The following is a 20323-nucleotide window of genomic DNA, read 5'->3' as shown; positions in this document are numbered from 1 at the left end:
TTTTGGATTTTAAAAAATAAAAATCGAAAAAACCGAGTATATATATATATATATATATATATATATATATATATATATATATATAATGCTTAGGTTTAGAATTAAGTTGGAGTTAACCACTTTTGTCATTTTTTGGTTATTGCCTTTGATGATGAATACATTTATATTTTATGTTTGAACATCTATAATAGGTATACTTATAAGTATTGTGTTTTAAGTTTTGCTTATGATTTATATTAGAAAGTATATTTAAGAGATTCAATATTATTACTTTGGTTATGTTATTAATTATTGACATAACCGAATAACCAAACTGAAAAAAGCCGAATCGAATAGAGGAAAACCAAATCAAATCAAATTTATTTTGGATCGGATTGGGTTACACTTTTACAAAACCAAAAATCAAAAAATCCAAATCAAATAGTGCAAAATCAAACCGAAAAACCGAATGTATACCTCTAATTTCACCACAACTCACGTTGGTCACATGATGAATATTGTACGTTAAAATGACCCCTTGGGCCTTATCTTTGAAAAAAGAAGAAGCTTATAATGACTCCTTAAAGTGCCAAATACGTTCCTTCTTTGAAATAATCGAATTTTTAATCAAACATACTATCAAATTCTGCTCAAGCATAAATCGGATATACTGTAAATAATTTGTTTCACTTTTCTGCGTTTACTTTTATTTTACCAGTTACTAGTTTTACATAATAAAACAAAAGTAAAAAGGTTAAACGCTCCCCTCCCTCACTATTATCATTTTTCAAGTCATATTTGGATACTTGGTAGGACTATTTTATTATATTATTAATAATGTTTAGTATTAATTTTTTTAAAAAAACAATTTGAGAATAAATATAGAAAAAAAATATTGTTAAAAATAACAAATAAAAAAAAAATTTAAATAATGAACCAATATAAAGGAGTAGAGGGGTATAAAAAAGGTAAAATTTTATTATTTTTTTAACCTATTCACCCTAAAAAAAAAACTAAAGAACCGTGCAAATACAAATCTGTTGATTCGATAAGATCTCCAGTAGGAGTGGACATTCGGTATTTGGTTCGGAATTATCAAATTTTGAGTTTAATAATTCGATAATTGATAGTTAAAAGTAGATAGTTTAATATGAATTTACGATAATTCTGGGGGATTTAATGAAATTCATTAGTTTATATATAAATAATGCAAAATGGTACTCAAAATGGTACTCATTTGACACTCCCTTAACAAATACTAATAATTTTATTATATCAATTCTAATTAATTATAAGCAATTGAGAAATAATTTTATTTTTTAAAAATAGTACTTTATAAGAATAAAATAATTAGTCGTCATTTAATTTTCAAATTAAATAAAAAGTAATATTTTATTTTTAATATAAGAAACCAATAAAATAAACGAAACTAGTGGGAATCCAAAATATTTATTTCCCTATCTTATTCACACTAAAAAAAATGGAATCCAAAGAACCATGCAAATACAAATCTATCCTAAATTCGAGAAAATTTCCTGTGGTCCAAAAACTTTTTGGGAAGTGCATTTTTCACATTGTGAAATTTGGAAGAGGCAAACCAATATGCCTCTTTGGCCTATTTTTTAAAAGTATTTTTTATCAATAAATTTTAAAAATAGTATTTTTAAATAATAATTAGTGTTTGATTGAGTTTTTATTTTTTTTTAAAAGGGTAACTTACGAAAATCTCACTAGTTTAGGAGTTAATTACGTAGATATACATTAGTTTACAATATTACGAATTTTATCAGATTTTGGGGCGTCCGAATACGTCTAAATATATATATTTCGAAATAATAAACTCAAAATTAGGTGTATTTTTCTATAGATATACTATATAATGTATCTGGGATAAATAAACAAATCTCGCTCGTCTCCCTCCTGTATTGGTCACCACTCTCATATATATATATATATATATATATATATATATATATGGTATTAAATACAAATGAATCACACCAAATACGTATAGAAACATGTATATAGTGTGCTTTATAGGTATCTGAGATATATAAACAAATCTCGTTCGCGTCTATCCTATTCACGCTCGCCTCTCACCCTATTTCAGTATATTTAGTAATAAAAAACTTGTATTTTGGTGTATAAAATACTCCCTCCGTCTCAATTTAGTCATCAAATATTTCCTAATATGATTTCCTTTATAGGATAAGTGAAATTTTTTTAAATGACAAATTAAGGAGGGACAATTTTTTTTTTCTATTATAACCTCAATTTATTAACAGTGAGTTATATCTTTGAAAAATATAGTAAATAAATATATTAGGAACCCCATCAATTAATTGGATTAAAATGATAACCTAATTGTATCAATCATTATTTTCTTAATGGAATATGCCAACTGCCAAATCAAAATGTGAAGTAAAAATGGACGAAGGGAGTATGTATCTAATATGATATGAAATTATTAATTGGTGATATAAAATATAGTAATTATTTCAAATTATAGGAATGTTCTAATTAATTAGTTTCTCTTTTTTTAAAAAAAAAACTTTTTGCTACTTTTAAAAGTTTGGCCCAGCAATAAATGCATCATAATTTAAGATTAACCCTATATTAGGACCAAAAAACGGTGCCCTTTCATATTCCACCTACCACAAACTTTATCGTTTGACCTTCTTCCTCCTCACAGCAAACCAAACTCCAATCATTAAATCTTCATCGTCAATCTGCTTTTTACCTTCCACTTCAAATCAACATTCTTGATTTTCATAATCAGATTAGATCCAAAATTTCATAATATTTGACTCAAAGATTGAAACTTTATTGTATATTTATCTTCATCTTCAATCTGTTTCTAGTCTGGCACTTCAAATCAAGATTCTTGATTCCCACAAACATATCAGATTCACAATTTCATGATTTTGACTTAAAGACTCAAACTTTTTTGTGTATTTATCTTTTCATTGTTGAGAAATTGATGTCCTTATCCATAACTTTGAAGGAACCATAGTCTGTATGTTCTTTTCAAGATTTGAAGAGTGAAAAAGAGACAGAGAATATGGGACCACCATCAGCAGCAGCAGCATCATCAGGGATAAAGGCTAAAGTTTTAGATATTCCACTTCATGGGATTGGTTTTGAGTTTGTAGAAATCACACCCCACAAAATCACTGGTCGTCTTCCTGTGACAGAAAAGTGTTGTCAGCCATTTAAGGTGCTGCACGGTGGAGTTTCAGCTTTGATAGCTGAGGCTCTGGCAAGTATGGGAGCACATATGGCTTCTGGTTTCCAGAGAGTGGCTGGAGTTCATCTAAGCATCCATCATCTCAAGAGTGCTCATTTAGGGGACCTTGTGTTTGCTGAGGCTGTACCAATCAATATTGGCAAAAGTATTCATGTTTGGGAAGTTTGTCTTTGGAAGATTGATCCATCTAATGAGGAAAACAAGACTTTGTTAGCATCATCAAGAGTTACTCTTAAGGTCAACATGTCTGTACCTGAAAATGCTAAAGATGCTGCTGTGAATCTCAAGAAATATGCTAAGTTATGATCATGTTTAATTGAGTTTGTTTGTAAGCAAAATTGTAGAGAGTAACAAGACAATAATGCAGAGTTATGCAAAACATGTTGTAAACCCTTTTTGCTATTATCTGCCCTGACACGTTTTTATGAAAACAGTACCAAAAAAGAGTGGAATCTACATTATCTGATAGTACTAATTTCTTTGATTTGTGGCTCACATTGCATTTACCCCTAATAGAGTATGTTTCTTAAATTTTACTTGAACTAATCATACTACTTCAGGCTAAAAGAAGATGAGAAGCCTTATCTTGTGTGGCAACACTACTGAGCGAGTTGCTTTTCTGGATGGGCAGTTGTGTGACAACTCTACAGAGTAACCTGGTTTGATCCTCAACAAAAGCACATTAAAATGCTCCCCTCTATGATTTCTGGAATAATAGCAAACTTTTTAATCATTTCTCTGATAAGCAAGCAGGTTAATCCATCCATTAATCAACTAACTCTTAATGTTATTCATTCAGAACTACTAATTTTTATCTAAGCAAGCAGGTTAACAGATAGCTGGCCAAGTACCTCCCTGATGTCCAAGTCTGATGGAGGCAACTCTAGCATTACACTCAAGTGACATCTAGTAAAAAATAGCAACTCTAATACTACAGTCAGGTGACATGCAGTAGCAGTGATGACCGTTAAAAACCAACGCTTCATTAGCTTAGAAATGAGCATACCTTAAGGAATAGTTTGAGAGTGAGACTGTATCATGAAGATAGTATAACTTCCATCTTGTTCCTTGAAATCACATTCATCTGAAACCAGCTATGGAGGTTCATATCCTTCTCATTTAACACTACATATGGCAGTGATCCAAACCCCATATAACCTTCAATAGCTTAGTCACTTCTCTTTTTGATTCATCTCTAACTATAGTCCATGCACCAAACAATATTCTTGAACAAATCTCTAACTACCTCAATACCATGCTACAGTCTAGATCACTGAAGCTTAAGAGTGTATCTTTGACTCTCACATACACAATTTAGCTCATGAATGACTTTGGCAAGGCTGCATGGTAGTGGACCGATTCTTAACCCAATACACCATGCTTGGGTCATCACAGAGCACCTCTAGCATACATGGCAAATCCAAACATTGCTCTCTTTGCCAATAGTTACACATAAGTCTGAGGGGAACATGATAGTACTTGTTTAGATATCCACTTTTGTACCCCTAAGCCAGACAATGTCGCCTTGGGTATGATCCCAATATGAATACAAATGTCTAATTAGAGCAAGGTTTGCCTCGCCCTTAAGTCCTTGAGCAAAGGACACACAACCTCTTTTCTCAATCTCTACCATTATCTCTGGGGCAAGTTTTGTTTGTAGCATCAATATGAAGCTGCTTTTCAAGGAATGTCGAAATCAGCTTCCAGGCCTCCTCACTCACAAAATCATCCTCCCATTCAACTAGTTCAACTGGGGCACAAATGTTTAAGGATTAGATGAGTCGCAATCAGACTCCAACTCCACATGACAACATCTTTCTTGGATTTACCCTTCCCTTGCACAGCAGTTGTCTTAAGGGATGGCTTACATTTCCATTAGGTATTGGATTGCTACTCAGACTTGACAAAAATCATTCAGGCAATTCATTGAACACTTTAAGTGCACCGTTTTACTTAACAACTTTCAGCACAATCTATGTTTATTGTTTGGCCTCCCAAAATCTGTAATTGTAGTTTGCTGCTCACTATGACAACCACAATACACATTATGTCTTACACAACTTCTAAATGAGGCACAATCGTTAATGATATTATGTACTTGGGCTAAAACCTCAAACCAAATTTCACAATTTTGGCATCACACGGTCTAGTGGCAGAGCTAGGAATTCAAAAAGTTACTATAGCATCACACCTAGGATTTCAACTTTGAGATCTCACGATTTGAAGTTTAAAGCAATGGAAACTTGTCATTTTCTTCTAATTTTTTTTTGGAACCCACATAATCAACAACCATTACAACTTTGCTTCTACATTCTTTGTCTTTCCAGTGAGCGCTCTATATATCATGAATACTTTTCACATATAACCATTCAAAAATAACTTAATTATGCTCCATAGCTATAATTTGCTGATTATCATTCATAGCTACATGTTAGAGGGGATAGAGGACAAAGAGGGGAATTATATATGTATATTTGTCAAATAATTGTATATATGTTACTGGTATACATATGTATTTGTATATCTGGCGAGCGAGATCGGGAGAGAGGCGAGCGAGAAAAGACAGAGAATCAAATTGTATATGTATATCTTTCAGAGAATATTGTATATATAAAACTGGTATACATATGTATTTATATATTTGTCATATATATATAAAATTGTATTTGTATATGTATAAGTGACGTAATTACATCTAAATTTAAATTGTCAGCCGTAATTAATTCAAACTATAGCGATGTTAACTAATTAACTAATATATGTTTACTTATCCGCGTAATTTTCCATACTTTATATGCACGGAGTAAACTCCCATTGGCCACGAGTGTAAAAGCCTGCAAAACACACGGGGAAGACCTTGCGTGGCCCAATGCCCTGACATGTAGGGATGACAATAGAGCGGTGCGGGGTGGGGCAGGTTAAGCTTAACCCACAAAATTTTTAATCCGCCTCGCTCCGCCCCACATTAGTTTTAAAAATCACACATACTCACAACCCGCTTTGCCCCACATTAGTTTTAAAAATCACACATACTCACAACCCGCTTCGCTCCCGCATTAGTTTTTTTAAAAAAACACTTCAACTCATCCTGCATCTCACCTACCCCTCACAATCTTAAATTCACTCCGCCCCGCCCCATTGCCAATCCTACTGACGTGGAAGGAGACTTCAGCGTGGGCCTATTTCACCACAATTGGGCTGACAGACACGGGACTCCCATATCTCCCATATCCATAGAGGATTTTAAACACAATACATTCTTTATAATAATTTAATATTTTTTATAACTAGTTTCCAAAAAATTAAAACAAATTTACAAATCTATTAAATTATTGTATTGCGTATATTTATTTTTATAGCCTCAAAATATATCTCTTAATTAAGTAAACAATAGTAATTACTCGATTTTCTCGTTCATGTATTATAGTAACGTTAGCCGATTGTATTGAAGTTAATGCTAAATGGCTAGAAAATTTGATCAAAATTTGGCTAGAAAATTAAAAAGTCTACAATATTTTTTTATATTTTAAAATAAACTGATATTTTTTTCATTTTTTAGATAAAGGATATTAAAGTTAAAATGGTAAAAATATTTAAAAAGGTAACATAACATAGGTAAAATATCATTCTTGCCAAATTCTGACCAAATTTTCTGGCCAAAAGGATTTTTTCTAGTTTTTTAAGGTAAGCAATTATTATGTTTTTGATATACGTTTAATTCCGTTATCACCAGTATAAGAAATCTCCTTATTTTTAGCTATTTATTCCTAGCAGTAATCTCTTTATTTTTAGTGTTTAGTTGCACAAAATTAATTGTAATCTTATAGCTCTGGTATTTAAGTTTTTTTTTTTTTGTGTGTGTGGGTGTGTTTGTTTTGAGAAAAATATAAGTTGTGTTCTTTTGCAAAACACTAGGGTGTACTTGGTATATAAGATTTTCAATTTTTTATGTTTGATCGATTAAAATTTCTAGAAAATTTTTATAAATTTAAGAAAAATGACAAGTTCCTTGTATTTTATCCATCTTCAACTCTCTCAACCCCCCATCCCTTAGTCATCACATCATGGATTCCCACTCTTTAATTCATTACCCCATTTTACTCTGGTAATATCTTGTTATATTACGTATCAATACTTTTGAGATAATAATTTTTTTCATATTTATCAAATATTAAAAAATAAATAAATTCAAATATATTTTTCATTTAAAAAAGGGTAATGCTAAATGGTTAGAAAATTTGGCCAGAATTTTAAAAAGTCTATAATATCTTTTTTATTTTAAACTAAATTGATCTTTTTTTCATTTTTTAGTTAAAAGATATTAAAATTAAAAAAATAAAAATATTCAAACAGATAAAATATCATTCTGGCCAAAAGAATTTTTTCAAATAAGAAAGTAGAAATAAACGAGAAATAATTACAAACTCATTTTTTTACCTAGATAAATGACAGTATACATTAGCGGGGTATTGCTAACGTACCATCCCAATTCCCAACTCGTTGGAAGTTGCAACTACCATCTTTCATTGAAACCACTTTTTAATTTGTTACTTCCTATTGACATATACACACGGATTAAGAAAATAATGATTGATATAACGAGTTTATTATTTTATCTCTATTAATTATGAAGTAAATGAATTAAAAAATCAAGATTTTCAACAAGTTCTACATTTTTCAAAGTAATTAATTGAGGATATACTAGGTGATTTTTTTTTTATTTTTTCTTGTTTTGTTAAAATGAACAAGTAAAGAAGGAAAATTGGACAAGTAATTAATACTTGGCCCATATCAATTGATCATCATATTAAATCAATAAAGCATTAATTAATTTTTTTGAAAGTCTTCATATTTATTTGTAAAGTTTCCAAGAAATTTTTAAGAAGTGAATTACTAGTAAAATTTATTAATATGCGTGTAAAAAGGAAAATGATCAATTAATATATAACAAAGAGAGGAGTATAGTATCTTCTTGCCTAACTCTCACTTAAATACCCTTTTTTCATTTTGTCTCAACTTTTTTCTGTATTTTGAGGGTCAAATGAGTTTTTAAATATAAAAAAAAGTATTTCAAGAGAGTAACCGTTTGATAGAAATCATGTGTTAAGTGTTTTTGTTACTTTCTTTGTCTCTATTTATAATGATCATCTTTCGTATTTCGAAAGTCAATAAAATGAATCTAACTCTCAAAATTTGAGTTGTGCTTCATAAATTAGCACAAGCAAAATAATAATTTGTGTTTGATTAATTTTTTCTTAAAAAACTTTTTAAGTGTCAAATTATGAAAAAGAAAGTTATTACTTAATATTTAATTTGGTAAATAAATATTTGAGATTAATCTTGACCTAAAATGTTTTTTTTTTTAAAAAAAAACTTAATTTCCAGAGTCTGCTTTCTTCAGCTTTTGCTTAACAACTAAAACTTCTATCACTACTCAAATCACTATTTTCCCTTGTCAAATTTTGACTGAACATCTTTATTCTTTAAAATAAAAAAGAAAAAACAAGAAAGATTCCCCTTAGCAAGAAAGTAAATTAACTACTTGTTTTTGTTTTCTACCAATAAAATAATGGTACCTTTTTTTTCTATATAAAAATAAATAATCACCAATCTAGTGTATTCGTCAACAAAATAGGCTTTTTGAGGAGGACAAAACAACTTTCACATCATATGTTTGGAAATACATAAGCGATTTTAGCCTTTAGAGACCCAACAAACATCTTTCTATTTCTTTTATCTATTCATTGACAATGCTTTAGCTAGTTTCGTGTCCTATTTTGTTTTCTCATTATGTCAATTTTTCCACTAACATCAAAACTCTACCAAAAAATACTACTAATAATACAGTTTTTATTTCTTAAATGTTGTAGAAATTAATGTTTTGTAGGGCAAAAGTATTGGGAGTGTGGCGCTCATTTTGTTGTTTACAAAAATGTCATTTAGAGTCGTATTGGAGATGACAAATACAACAATCATAAAATTTCATAAGTGGTTTTAGAGGTAAATAAAGTATAAAAGTTTATTTCGTAGAGATAAAGAGATTGTTTCTAAGATGATCATAGTGAGTATTGAGAGAGTAATGCTCATTTTGTTGTTAAAAAAGTAATTTAGAGTCGTATTGAAATGTCAAGTACAATGAATCGCAACAACAATAATATACTTGCAAAATTTCATAAGTGACCTTCATGGTAAACATGCATCTTGAAATGAATTTTCCAAATTTTTTTTATGTGAATGTTGGTTTTCTTTAATATTAGACGGTTCCATTTTGAGCTTTGAAAAAAATAAAGTATTAATTTTTTTTTGCCCTTATTTCATAAAGATAGAGAGGTTACTATCAAGTCGATCACAGTGAGTTAGTAAATAAAATGTGCATAATGGAGTTTTCGAATGTGAATGTATAATTAATTAGTGGACCTTTCTTCATAATCTAATGAGGATTAAGAGGACACGTTTTGGATCTAATGAAATAATTAAATGTTCATTTGGACCCACTTATGGGAATCTCTCGCTAACTGTCACATTAATCACTGTTTTTAGTGAATACCTCCAAAATACATCTTGAAGAGATAAGGAAAATGAAATCTGACTAACAATCTTAAAATATTTGTCACTTGAAAAACATTTATTAAAATATAACAGTAATATTAATTATTTATTATTTTATTATAAATAAAAGATAACAATGATATTAATATTAAAACATCAGAAATATAGTGTTTTTTCTCTCCTCTAAATTAGTGCTAAGGTCAAAGAATACTTTGCACTAAGCATACTTTTTGTGTTTGGTTTAATAAATTAGTGAATCTTCAATGAATCTTCCAGAAGATAAGGAGAAAAAAGGGGCCACATATACTAGTATCTAATGCAATTAATTAATTAAGGAAAATAAAAAGAAAAAGGGCAGATATTAAAAAAAAATCACATGGACCCACTTGTAGGAATCTCTCGGTAACTTCACTATCAATTGGTCACTTGTTTATTGGAATTTATCACTCCAAAGTCTAAACAAAAAAAGAGGAAACTTAGAGTATGTTTGGATGGGCTTTTAAGCTGGTTAAACTGGTTTAAAAATTATTTTTGACTTATGAGAATGTTTGACAATTATCAAAGTGACTTATTTTAAGTAAAAAATGATTTATTTTAAGTCAAAAGCTAAAAGCTAGGTGAGGGGAGCTTTTTTTTTTTAACTTAAAAACTCTTTTATGTTGACCAAATATATTACCTTTTTGCCCTTAATTCTTATACAATTTCCAAATTGACCATATTGAATTATTATTATTATTATTATTATTATTATATTTTTTAAAATTATTATTATTATTATTATATTATTATTATTTTATTATTATTATTATTTTATTATTATCATTATTATTATTATTTTATTATTATTATTATTATTTTATTATTATTATTATTATTTTATTATTATCATTATTTTATTATTATTATTATATTATTATTATTATTTTATTATCATTATTATTATTATTTTATTATTATTATTATTATATTATTATTATAAATAATTTGTGGTGGTAAAGAAATATGTGAATGATAGGAAAATATTATTACTTATGGATGTAAAATATAAATTAATTTTGTTTTAATTTTTTTTAAAGTATAAAAACCTTAAATTAATCTACTTTTCATCATGTCAACAACTTAAATGGTATTTCAGACATTTTGATAAAAAAAGTGTTTACCAACACTTATTTGCCAAACACATCAACAACTTTTTTTTCAACTGCAACACTTTTATCTAAACACATAACTACTTATTTTAAAAATAAGTTTCAGCATTTTAAAAAGTTACTTTTTTTAAGTCAATCCAAACAGGCTCTTACTCTTAACTAATCATAACGATATATTCAATATAATTTTATAAAAATATTTTATCTTTATCTTAAAAATAGGTAATTTATTTTCGATAGCCGTTCAACTTAAGCCAGAGAAAACTTACTCATATTTGATAATATTTTTACAACAAATAAAAAGTACATAACATGTACCTTTTTTTTACTATATTTTATGACTCAAGTCGGAGTAATTAAAATAATAATTTGATGTAACCTAAAGTATTGCTATTAAGCATGTGTAATATTTTGCTTTTCTAGGCACAGTCACGTGATTCTTCACCGACGTTTTTTAATTAAATACATTTGACCTTCAGTCCCCTCTGTCATTGAATATTAAAAATCAATGTGTGATTTTTAGTAAATTGATCTTGAAATTCTATCAAATAATTAGGATAAAATGATAAATTTAGCTCTGTGTTCTTTAGACTCTTTAAAAATATAAATAGAACTTATGAGATCCTTAGTAATTTTTAAATAATTCGATTAGAATTTGTAACAATTTTAAAGGGTTCGAGCAATTTAGTTCTACACTATTCTATTGGTAGGCAGTGACAGGAGCATGGTGCATTATGGGATAATACTAAATGACCAGAAAATTTTGTCAGAAATTTTAAAAAATTATAATATTTTTTTTTAATTTTAAAATAAAGTGATATTTTTTCTATTTTTAGTTAAAATATATTAAAATTAAAATGATAAAAATATTTTAAAAAATAAAATAATATAGATAAAATGTCATTCTGACCAAAAAGATTTTTGCCGAGGCAGTATCTTAACAGATTCCTCTGAGCCGCCCATTGTTAATTGATTGTTTTTTGTATTTCTTGGTTAGTGGTTAATGTTACTACTACTTTCCATACAAGGTGGAATTGGAAATCTGTGCGTGCTATTGGTTGGTCATCTTTTACACGTCAACAAATATTACAACCAAAATTGAAAAAGAAAACAAACTTTTTGCAGTATAAAGTGGAAGCCATTAATACAGAAGAGTTCATACACAAAGTGATAAAGAAGGCTGAGGGTTAGCAGAGAAACATGGAATCTGGAAAGAGGAGTACTCTTGCTCTGCTACCACTCTTCCTTTCTTTCCTGTTTTACTTTGATTTCTCAAAAAAGGTTTGATCTTTATGCTTTTCTACCACTGTTGTAATGCCAGTTTTTTTTTTTTTCTGTGCAGAAAATCCCTTTTTGTGGGATGTGATGTGGGGTTGGGGGTGGTGAGGATGATAAAAAGAAAATTTATTGGTTACCCTTTTTCAAGAATGAGGAAAAGATTAATCTTGCTCAACACTCATAAAGACACACACACTCACTGAAATCTAGACTGTGTTACAATGAGATATGTTGTTGATTATGTATATATTGTACATTTGTGTGATTTTGTATTTGGATGGTCTGTTTGTGGACAGAGTTTTTTTTCCAATAAGGGGCTTTTAGGTTTCATTTGAAGATTAGCTTAAGAAGTTTAACAAATTCGAGAAAGCCTCTTCATGAAGCACTTGTCAAAAAAGTTTCTTCATGAAGTTCTTGCATGTGAAATGCTTAAGTACTGTAGATCTGGATATCCATTTTAGCATGTTATTTATATGATGGAGGGACTGATGGAAAAAGATTTGCCATAAGAACTAGGGAAGATCCCCCGAGATTTTACTGCTTAACATATAAGAAATTTTCTGAATAAACTAAAAAGTTGGTCAAATTTCAGCATGTCTACATGCAGTACATATAAGAGCCTTGAGGCAAGCTTATGTTTTTTAACCTTTGCTAATGATTTTTCATTTAGCTGTCTAGTTCTGATATCATTTTTAGAGATAAAATATTGCAAAAAAGCCATCTACATGTGCTTTTTCCAGTTTTTATGCTTCATACTATGTTGTACTCAGGTACTATTTTTTTGTTCTATAACTTCTGAATGATCCTCAAGAAAGTTTATGGTTTTATACCTCAGCTTCCCTCAAGCGACTGCAGCCTTCTGCCTCATAATCACTATTGGATATCCAGCAAACGTATTGTGACTCCAAATGGAACAATTTCTGGTGCAGGTTTGTTGAACTGAAGTTTTAAATTTCTTTGATTACGGGGAAATTATTAGCTACTTGTTCTCATTCCTGGTGACAAATTGTTTCTCCTGATGTGATGTAAACAGTTGAGATAAAGGAAGGAAGAATTATATCTGTTGTTGCTGAAGAGAATTGGCATGTAAATTCTTGGTTTACCACAGTGGTCAATTATGGGGAGTCTGTTGTCATGCCTGGATTTATTGATGTGTAAGATAAAATTCTATCCTCGTGTTGGTTATGATTTCCTATGTTGTTTCTTAAATTTATGTCAAATCATGGAGAACTTTTAAGAAGATTTAGAAAATGTAAAAAATTGTCAACGGCTATGCACTTAAAAGCAGCAGATTGGAATTGCTGTGTGGAGAGAAAATTCAGACCTTTTAAAGAGAAATTTGAGATATTATTTCACAAGTAAACAGGGTATCATAGCTCTTAACTATTGGAAATTCCTTACTGATAAAGGTGTCAAACCTGAATAAGAGTTAATTTTGATGTTCTCTTTATGTTGGGCATTTATAACTCTGGTTTAATTGATACAGTGTGTGCCACTTATATTTAAGCATAATTTGCATTCACTGGAAAGTAAGAGGGGGAAGTATTATCATCTTGGAGGAGTTCATGTCTTTGGATTGTCTACACCATGGGTTTTGATCCAGTGTGATGTCTATATACGAATTTGGATTCATTGAATTCCTTAGTATGGAGTTTTGTATTTGTTTTAAAAACATTTAACTTCACTGTAAGAGTAGGGTACTTATTTAACTGATGGAACCTTGAAAGGCTTTCAGATGTTGAACTAGGTTATTTAACTGATGGAACTAGGTTTAAAAGTTTGCAGTTATTAGACGATCACCCTTTTGGTTTTATGGTTCAAGGGTGTTGCTTTGTGTCAGCAACCAACCACTCATACTATCATACATACAATTGCACTAGCGCGAGTACCTGAAAACTTAAGGCCATTTCCAGTTACCCTGCCTTACTTATATCCAGAATACCTGCTCTAGTTCTCTGAAGTATTTTCTCTGTCATAGACTTCCTAGCTCCAACACTAATCCATAAAATAAATCACAATTCTTCCAGGATGTATGCTATTTCTTTATGAGACTTCATCTCACAAATAGTTGATGATTGAGACTCCAACTAGACCCCAACTAGTATGTTAGAAGTTCGAGTTGTGTGGAGGATTTAGCGTAAATACTATTAATCCTCCCAGCGAGTGTGGGAGGAAAAAATAAAGTAGAATCTTTAGCAGAATAGTGATGGGAGTCTAAAATCATATACCTGGCTTGTGTTAGTTCTGGCTCGATTTGGAAGACTTGAGCTTAGTTTGTGCTTCCTTGCCAATATCAAAACTAGATGATAAGGTTTAACTCATAAAGCCTTGTTTCTAATTATTATTTTGTCCATTCTAGGCATGCCCATCTTGATGATCCTGGAAGATCAGAATGGGAAGGGTTTCCTTCAGGAACAAAAGCAGCTGCTGCAGGTACGTGGATTCAAATTCAAGCTCGTCACATGTAACTTAAAACTATTTGCTATGAATGTGGATAATTATGACACTAATATGAGTTTGTTCTTTTAAACTTTTTTCTTAAATATTTGAAATTTAAAGTTGTAGACTGCCTTATTTTACTGGATTCAACATTCAGTGTTCATATGTGTGGGATACACAGAACGTAATATATTGTTTCATATTACTATGTTCTTTCCAGGTGGAGTAACCACATTAGTTGACATGCCTCTTAATAGTGCTCCATCAACAGTTTCTGAAGAAACTTTAAAACTTAAGGTAAGCATGTCATATAGATTTTTGATATATTTCACAGACCATTTTGACAGAGTAAATAATTCTAACTTATCAAAGCTATTGTTTCTCGTGTGAATATTAGTGCATGTGTTTTTGTTTTTGTTGAGGTCAGCTGGTTGTCTAATATGGTGCATCTGTAAGGAGTTTATGGCATTCAAACTAATGAACATATAAAAATGCTAACAGAAGTTCCTAGATTCATATAGGTGTAGTCATATTGAACAACATATAATCAGGGTTACTGTTCTTTTGGCAGGTCCAGGCTGCAGAAGGGAGGGTCTATGTGGATGTTGGTATGACTGTGAAGCTTTATTCTTGATTGATTGATGTTGTAGTAAGACGTTACTTACTTCTTGTATTAACAGGTTTCTGGGGAGGTTTGGTTCCAGAAAATGCAGAAAATGCAAGTTCTCTGGAAAGACTTCTAAATGCAGGGGTTCTGGGATTGAAGGTATACTGGCAAACATACATGCACTAGACCTCAGATTGAGCATTCTGTTCCTTTTCAGTTTTTGATATCATAGCTGTCTGGAAGTCAAGCAAAGATTGATGACATATCCAATATACTAAATACAAAACATTTTTGGATAAGTTAATTAATTTCCTAACTATTACCTTACGAAGAGACAATGTATCTTTAATGTTTGAGAGATAATTTTGGGCATTCTTTGTAGCACTCTACTATGTGACTTCAATTGGTTTGTCACATTTATAATTGGACATGTTTTCCTTTTTGCAGTCTTTTATGGTGCCATCAGGCATCAATGACTTTCCCATGACAACTGCATCCCACATAAAGGTACATAATCTTTCTTCCTTCTTTTTTTTTTTTTCAAAATATGTTTTCTTCTATTTGTTTTTGTCAATCATTCTGCAGTAATTATGTAGGTATGTCTTTGCAGATGGTCATTAAAACAAACTTTATTAGACTCTCTACTGTGCTTATGATTCAATGCTTAACTACACAGGAAGCACTCCCAACTCTGGCTCGATACAAAAGACCCCTACTTGTTCATGCCGAAGTGCTACTAGATCTTGATGGAAAAGTGGAGCTGGAGGATGGGGTCGAGGATGCTAGATCATACTCTACATATCTCAAGACCAGGCCTGCTTCAATGTAAATATATTACCTTTTATCATATGGTCGAATCTAGAGTAGATTTATGTTGAGGTAACATGTCATTCTTCTTGTGTTTCCTGTTGTGTCACATTCTTAACATGTCTCTATGTATTTCCAAGAGGTGTTACAAACATTTCTTTCTTTACTTTCAGCTGGTGCATGTTTTAACGTTTTTAATTTTGTCAAAACGTTCCTCTCTCACTATGATTTCTCTTTCTTATCCCTCTCTCTTTCTCTCTTACATCCTCTATTTTCTACTGTTTTTCACATCGTATTACCTTTTGAAATTTTTATTCTTTAACAGGGAAGAGGCTGCTATCAATCAGCTCATAACACTGTCAAAGGACACGAGGGCTGGTGGTTCTGCTGAAGGAGCTCATCTCCATATTGTTCATCTATCTGATGCTAGAACTTCACTAAACCTCATTAAGGTAACAAACGTTTCTCTCCCATTCTGGGTTCTTTTATTTGTTCATTTGTATTCTATCCATTTGTTGCCTTTGTACCCCTTATACCCTTTGTGGTGGACTATTTTTGTTAAGAGCGGGGAAGTCACCATTGTCAAGAAATTCTGTTACTCTTCGTCACTATAGTAAATGATGTAAGGGCTGACCATCACATGTTTATATCACAGTATGGTCACTTTCATGAATGATGAGTAAACAGTAATATTGATTCAGCTGAGAGTAGCATAGATGTTAAAATAATTGTTTCTAATTTTACACCTAAAATTGCTGTGGAATATCTTACATTATCATTCTGAAAATATCTTCTTCCTTTTTAATCATAGGAAGCCAAACAAAGGGGTGATAGCATCACCGTTGAAACTTGCCCCCATTATCTCGCTTTTGCAGCTGAAGATATTCCTGATGGAGATACTCGGTTTAAGTGTGCTCCACCCATCCGTGATGCAGCCAATAAAGAAAAACTATGGGATGCGTTACTGGTATAGTCAACTTCCAAACTCCGTTACTGCTATAATCACATCTCATTTCTTCTTTCAAAGAATTTACTTCATTTTATTTGTGTGCATTTCAGGATGGAGATATTGACATGTTAAGTTCTGACCACTCACCTTCTGTGCCAGAAATGAAACTCTTAGATGAGGGTGACTTCTTGAAAGCATGGGGTGGCATATCTTCTTTACAGGTCTTTACTTTTACTAGTTACATGTGATTACTATGTGGGCTCAGAAATAATGCAGATATAAGCCATTTGGAGATAATAGGATTATCTTGAAACTCATATATAATGGAAAAGCTTGCATGCATATAGATGCATGGGACTACGCAAACTATGTCTTCAATGTATCAGTCAAACATTTTCGTAAAAATCATGGTTGAAGCAAGATTTTTATTCTGAAACTTCTACTCTTTTAGTCTTCCAAAAATTCCTATTAGAACTACTACACCATCATAGTTACACTTTGTTTCTGAGGATTAGAGAAGTCATATAGGTCCTTTTTGTGTATCTAGAGTATAAAGATAACCTTTTAACCACTGAATATGAGAATACATATTTATCAACATAAACTTTCTTAGCCCTATCAGCGACTTTCCTGTTATACTTGCAAATTGACCTACAGTAGATAGTTGATAGTGTGTCATGACCACTGTTGCAGCTCTGCTACTATTCCTAGGCATGTCAATATTGGTGTGGTTTCTCAGACAGACTTAAAGAATGAATTAAAATTAACACAATGCTTGGCATAATTGTCAAAACATACTCATCATAATCTGTTTGAAATACTATAAGGTGTTGTTACTTTTATGCAGTTTGTTCTACCTGCGACATGGACACATGGGCGTAAGTATGGAATAACATTTGAGCAGTTGGCTTCTTGGTGGAGTGAGAAGCCTGCCAAACTTGCTGGTCTAACGACTAAGGTATCATGTTGAAGTATTTCAACATTACATCTACTGTTCGGCATTAAATATCATTTTGCTTTAATTTTTGAAAAATATTGATGTCAGTTAAGGCTGCTTTAATTTGTTCCATTTTATGATCCATACAAAGTTTTGGAACTGCTGCAGTTTTAGTTGCTGTAAAGTCTTATGATACTTTCATATCTTGGTTGCTGGTATTTGATTATAGTTCTTGTGCAGGGGGGAATTGCTGTAGGTAACCAAGCAGATATAGTTGTCTGGGAGCCAGACATGGAGTTCGACCTGGATAATGACTACCCTGTACATATTAAGCACCCTGTAAGTAAACTTGCCTGTTTTTTGCATGAAAACTAGTAACTGTTATAGTAGTTTCTTATACCTCATTTGTGTGTGCAGAAATTTTGATTTTTTATTTAAAAGGAATAACTACTAGGAAACATGTTTTAAGGTTCAAAAAGATGAAGTAATTTAGACAGAAGTAAATCACCTACAATTTGAAATTCAGCTGTCAGATTGTTCTCATGCTGCAGTTCTTACATTCCTTGCTTCTGGTTTTTAATTCTCAAATGTGTTTATTGTTGTTCTTATTCCTTTCTTTGTATTGGCAGAGTATTTCTGCATACATGGGATCAAGACTCACTGGGAAAGTTTTGGCAACCTTTGTGCGCGGAAATCTGGTATACAAGGAGGGAAATCATGCTTCTCAAGCATGTGCTCTCCCAATTCTTCATAGATAGTTAGTGCTACGAGCCTATTGGTAAATCTACCGCTCACCATATCATCCAAATTCATTCCCTTATGCAATGTTGATATTTCATTTCAAACTGCAGTCTTACTGTTCCATGTTTTGCATAGGTTGTCCCTTTGACATTCTTGGAGACGACCAGATGGCATGACATGTAGATGGAATTGATTACTTCGTCATTCAGATCAAAGCCAAACTTTGCATGGATCTAAGTTGTTCATCGTCTTCACTCTTCTTTTAGGCGTGCAACAGGGCTGGAGTGTATATAATCTGTTGCAGGCCCTTAGTTGATAATCATTGGATAATTAACTATGTAGAAAATAAATATTTCAATTGAAGCTGAAAGCTCTTGTTGTTGATGAAGTACACATTAAGAATTAAATTCATCTTCATAATTACAAATGCCATGAGAAACTAACATCAACTTAATTTCGTCTTTACAGAACTGCAAAACCACCAAAACACATACAAGCTGAGACTCCTGTATTTTTGTTTTCTGTGCAATCTTTTTTTACACACACCCATAATACAAATTAAGATTTAAAGAGAATATTGTGCGAGGCCAGGACTCAAATTTTATGTAAAAAACATGAGTAGTTATTTCTTTCTTGGACAAAGTTATCTTCTTTCATGTGCTAGTGTGAGTAGACTACATGCCCAAACTGATCCGAACACCACTTTTTTATTAGATTCTAATTGCTTCATATTTTAAAGTCAGCAAATTGTGATATCAAGTTAATGTAGTTTGACTTAAATAACTTGGTTTTTTTAATGAGACGCATTACACAGTGTAAAACATTAATAATTGATTTTACGGCTCAAGCCATAACCAAAAAGTTTGAGAATGTTGATGACATAATAGACAGCTTACTGTATTGCCGTGTAACCCACCCTTCCCTCCATTTTAGAGTAACTGGATAACGCACCCAAAGCTCAACAAAAAATCAAACTTTATCTTCAATGAATCTCTTCAACTGCAAATGCAAATTCAATAATTTCTTAACCATTCATCTTCCTCCGCCTCACAGCTCGCTCTGTAACCGTCGTACAACTAGGTTCTCCGTCCGCTTCTCATCCGAGTCAACTCACAGAGTCAAACTTGCCGAGTCACTGCAATCCGAAACCCTGAAGCTTCTAGAATGGCCCGCAGTGTGTCAACAGCTCTCCTCCTTCACTTCCACATCCATGGGATACGCCGCAGCACAATCTGCTCGGANTAATGTAGTTTGACTTAAATAACTTGGTTTTTTAATGAGACAGTATAAAACATTAATACTCCCTCCGTCCCTTTTTAGTTGTCCACTTTAGAAATGGCACACAGATTAAGGCAACAATGATTAGCACAGTGAAGTTACAATTTTACCCTTATGACAACTTTTCACTTCAAAATTACAACCACTTATTTGAATTAAAGTGAAATAAATTGGAGGGAAACAACATAGACTTTTACAATTTTCAAGAAGTGTAAATAAGGGTATAATAGGAAAAAATTTGTTGTCCTTTCTTGATTTGTCAAAATGGACAACTAAATAGGGACAACCAAAAAAGGAAATATGGACAAGTAAATAGGGACGGAGGGAGTAATTGATTTTACGGCTCGAACCATAACCAAAAAGT

General features: G+C 31.4%; 2 protein-coding genes across 2 annotated transcripts; both read left to right on the top strand.

Annotated features, from left to right (window-relative positions):
- The first annotated feature begins 2597 nt into the window (after positions 1–2597).
- LOC125846271 (1,4-dihydroxy-2-naphthoyl-CoA thioesterase 1) lies at positions 2598–3657 on the top strand. The gene has a single exon (XM_049525651.1). The coding sequence runs from the start codon at positions 3041–3043 to the stop codon at positions 3530–3532; it is 492 nt and encodes a 163-aa protein (XP_049381608.1). The 5' UTR covers positions 2598–3040; the 3' UTR covers positions 3533–3657.
- Positions 3658–11990: 8333 nt separating this feature from the next.
- On the top strand, positions 11991–19135 carry LOC125846258 (allantoinase). The gene is made up of 16 exons (XM_049525637.1): positions 11991–12204; positions 13037–13130; positions 13235–13355; positions 14561–14634; positions 14861–14937; positions 15212–15248; positions 15321–15406; positions 15695–15754; positions 15924–16072; positions 16380–16506; positions 16866–17021; positions 17114–17224; positions 17851–17961; positions 18181–18279; positions 18570–18718; positions 18817–19135. The coding sequence occupies exons 1-15, from the start codon at positions 12124–12126 to the stop codon at positions 18696–18698; spliced, it is 1512 nt and encodes a 503-aa protein (XP_049381594.1). The 5' UTR covers positions 11991–12123; the 3' UTR covers positions 18699–18718; positions 18817–19135.
- The last annotated feature ends 1188 nt before the right edge of the window (positions 19136–20323 follow it).

The sequence above is a fragment of the Solanum stenotomum genome, chromosome 12 (genome assembly GCF_019186545.1).
Source record: "Solanum stenotomum isolate F172 chromosome 12, ASM1918654v1, whole genome shotgun sequence".
NCBI lineage: Eukaryota > Viridiplantae > Streptophyta > Magnoliopsida > Solanales > Solanaceae > Solanum > Solanum stenotomum.
Note: the sequence above shows the minus strand (reverse complement) of the source record. Positions and strands in the feature narration are given on the sequence as shown.

Coding starts and splice junctions, on each gene's coding strand:
- LOC125846271 (XM_049525651.1), top strand. CDS start 3,041: ATGGGACCACCATCAGCAGCAGCAGCATCATCAGGGATAAAGGCTAAA.
- LOC125846258 (XM_049525637.1), top strand. CDS start 12,124: ATGGAATCTGGAAAGAGGAGTACTCTTGCTCTGCTACCACTCTTCCTT. Junction 15,249..15,320: donor GAGGGTCTATGTGGATGTTG/GTATGACTGTGA, acceptor TTGTATTAACAG/GTTTCTGGGGAGGTTTGGTT. Junction 18,280..18,569: donor CTGTACATATTAAGCACCCT/GTAAGTAAACTT, acceptor TTGTATTGGCAG/AGTATTTCTGCATACATGGG.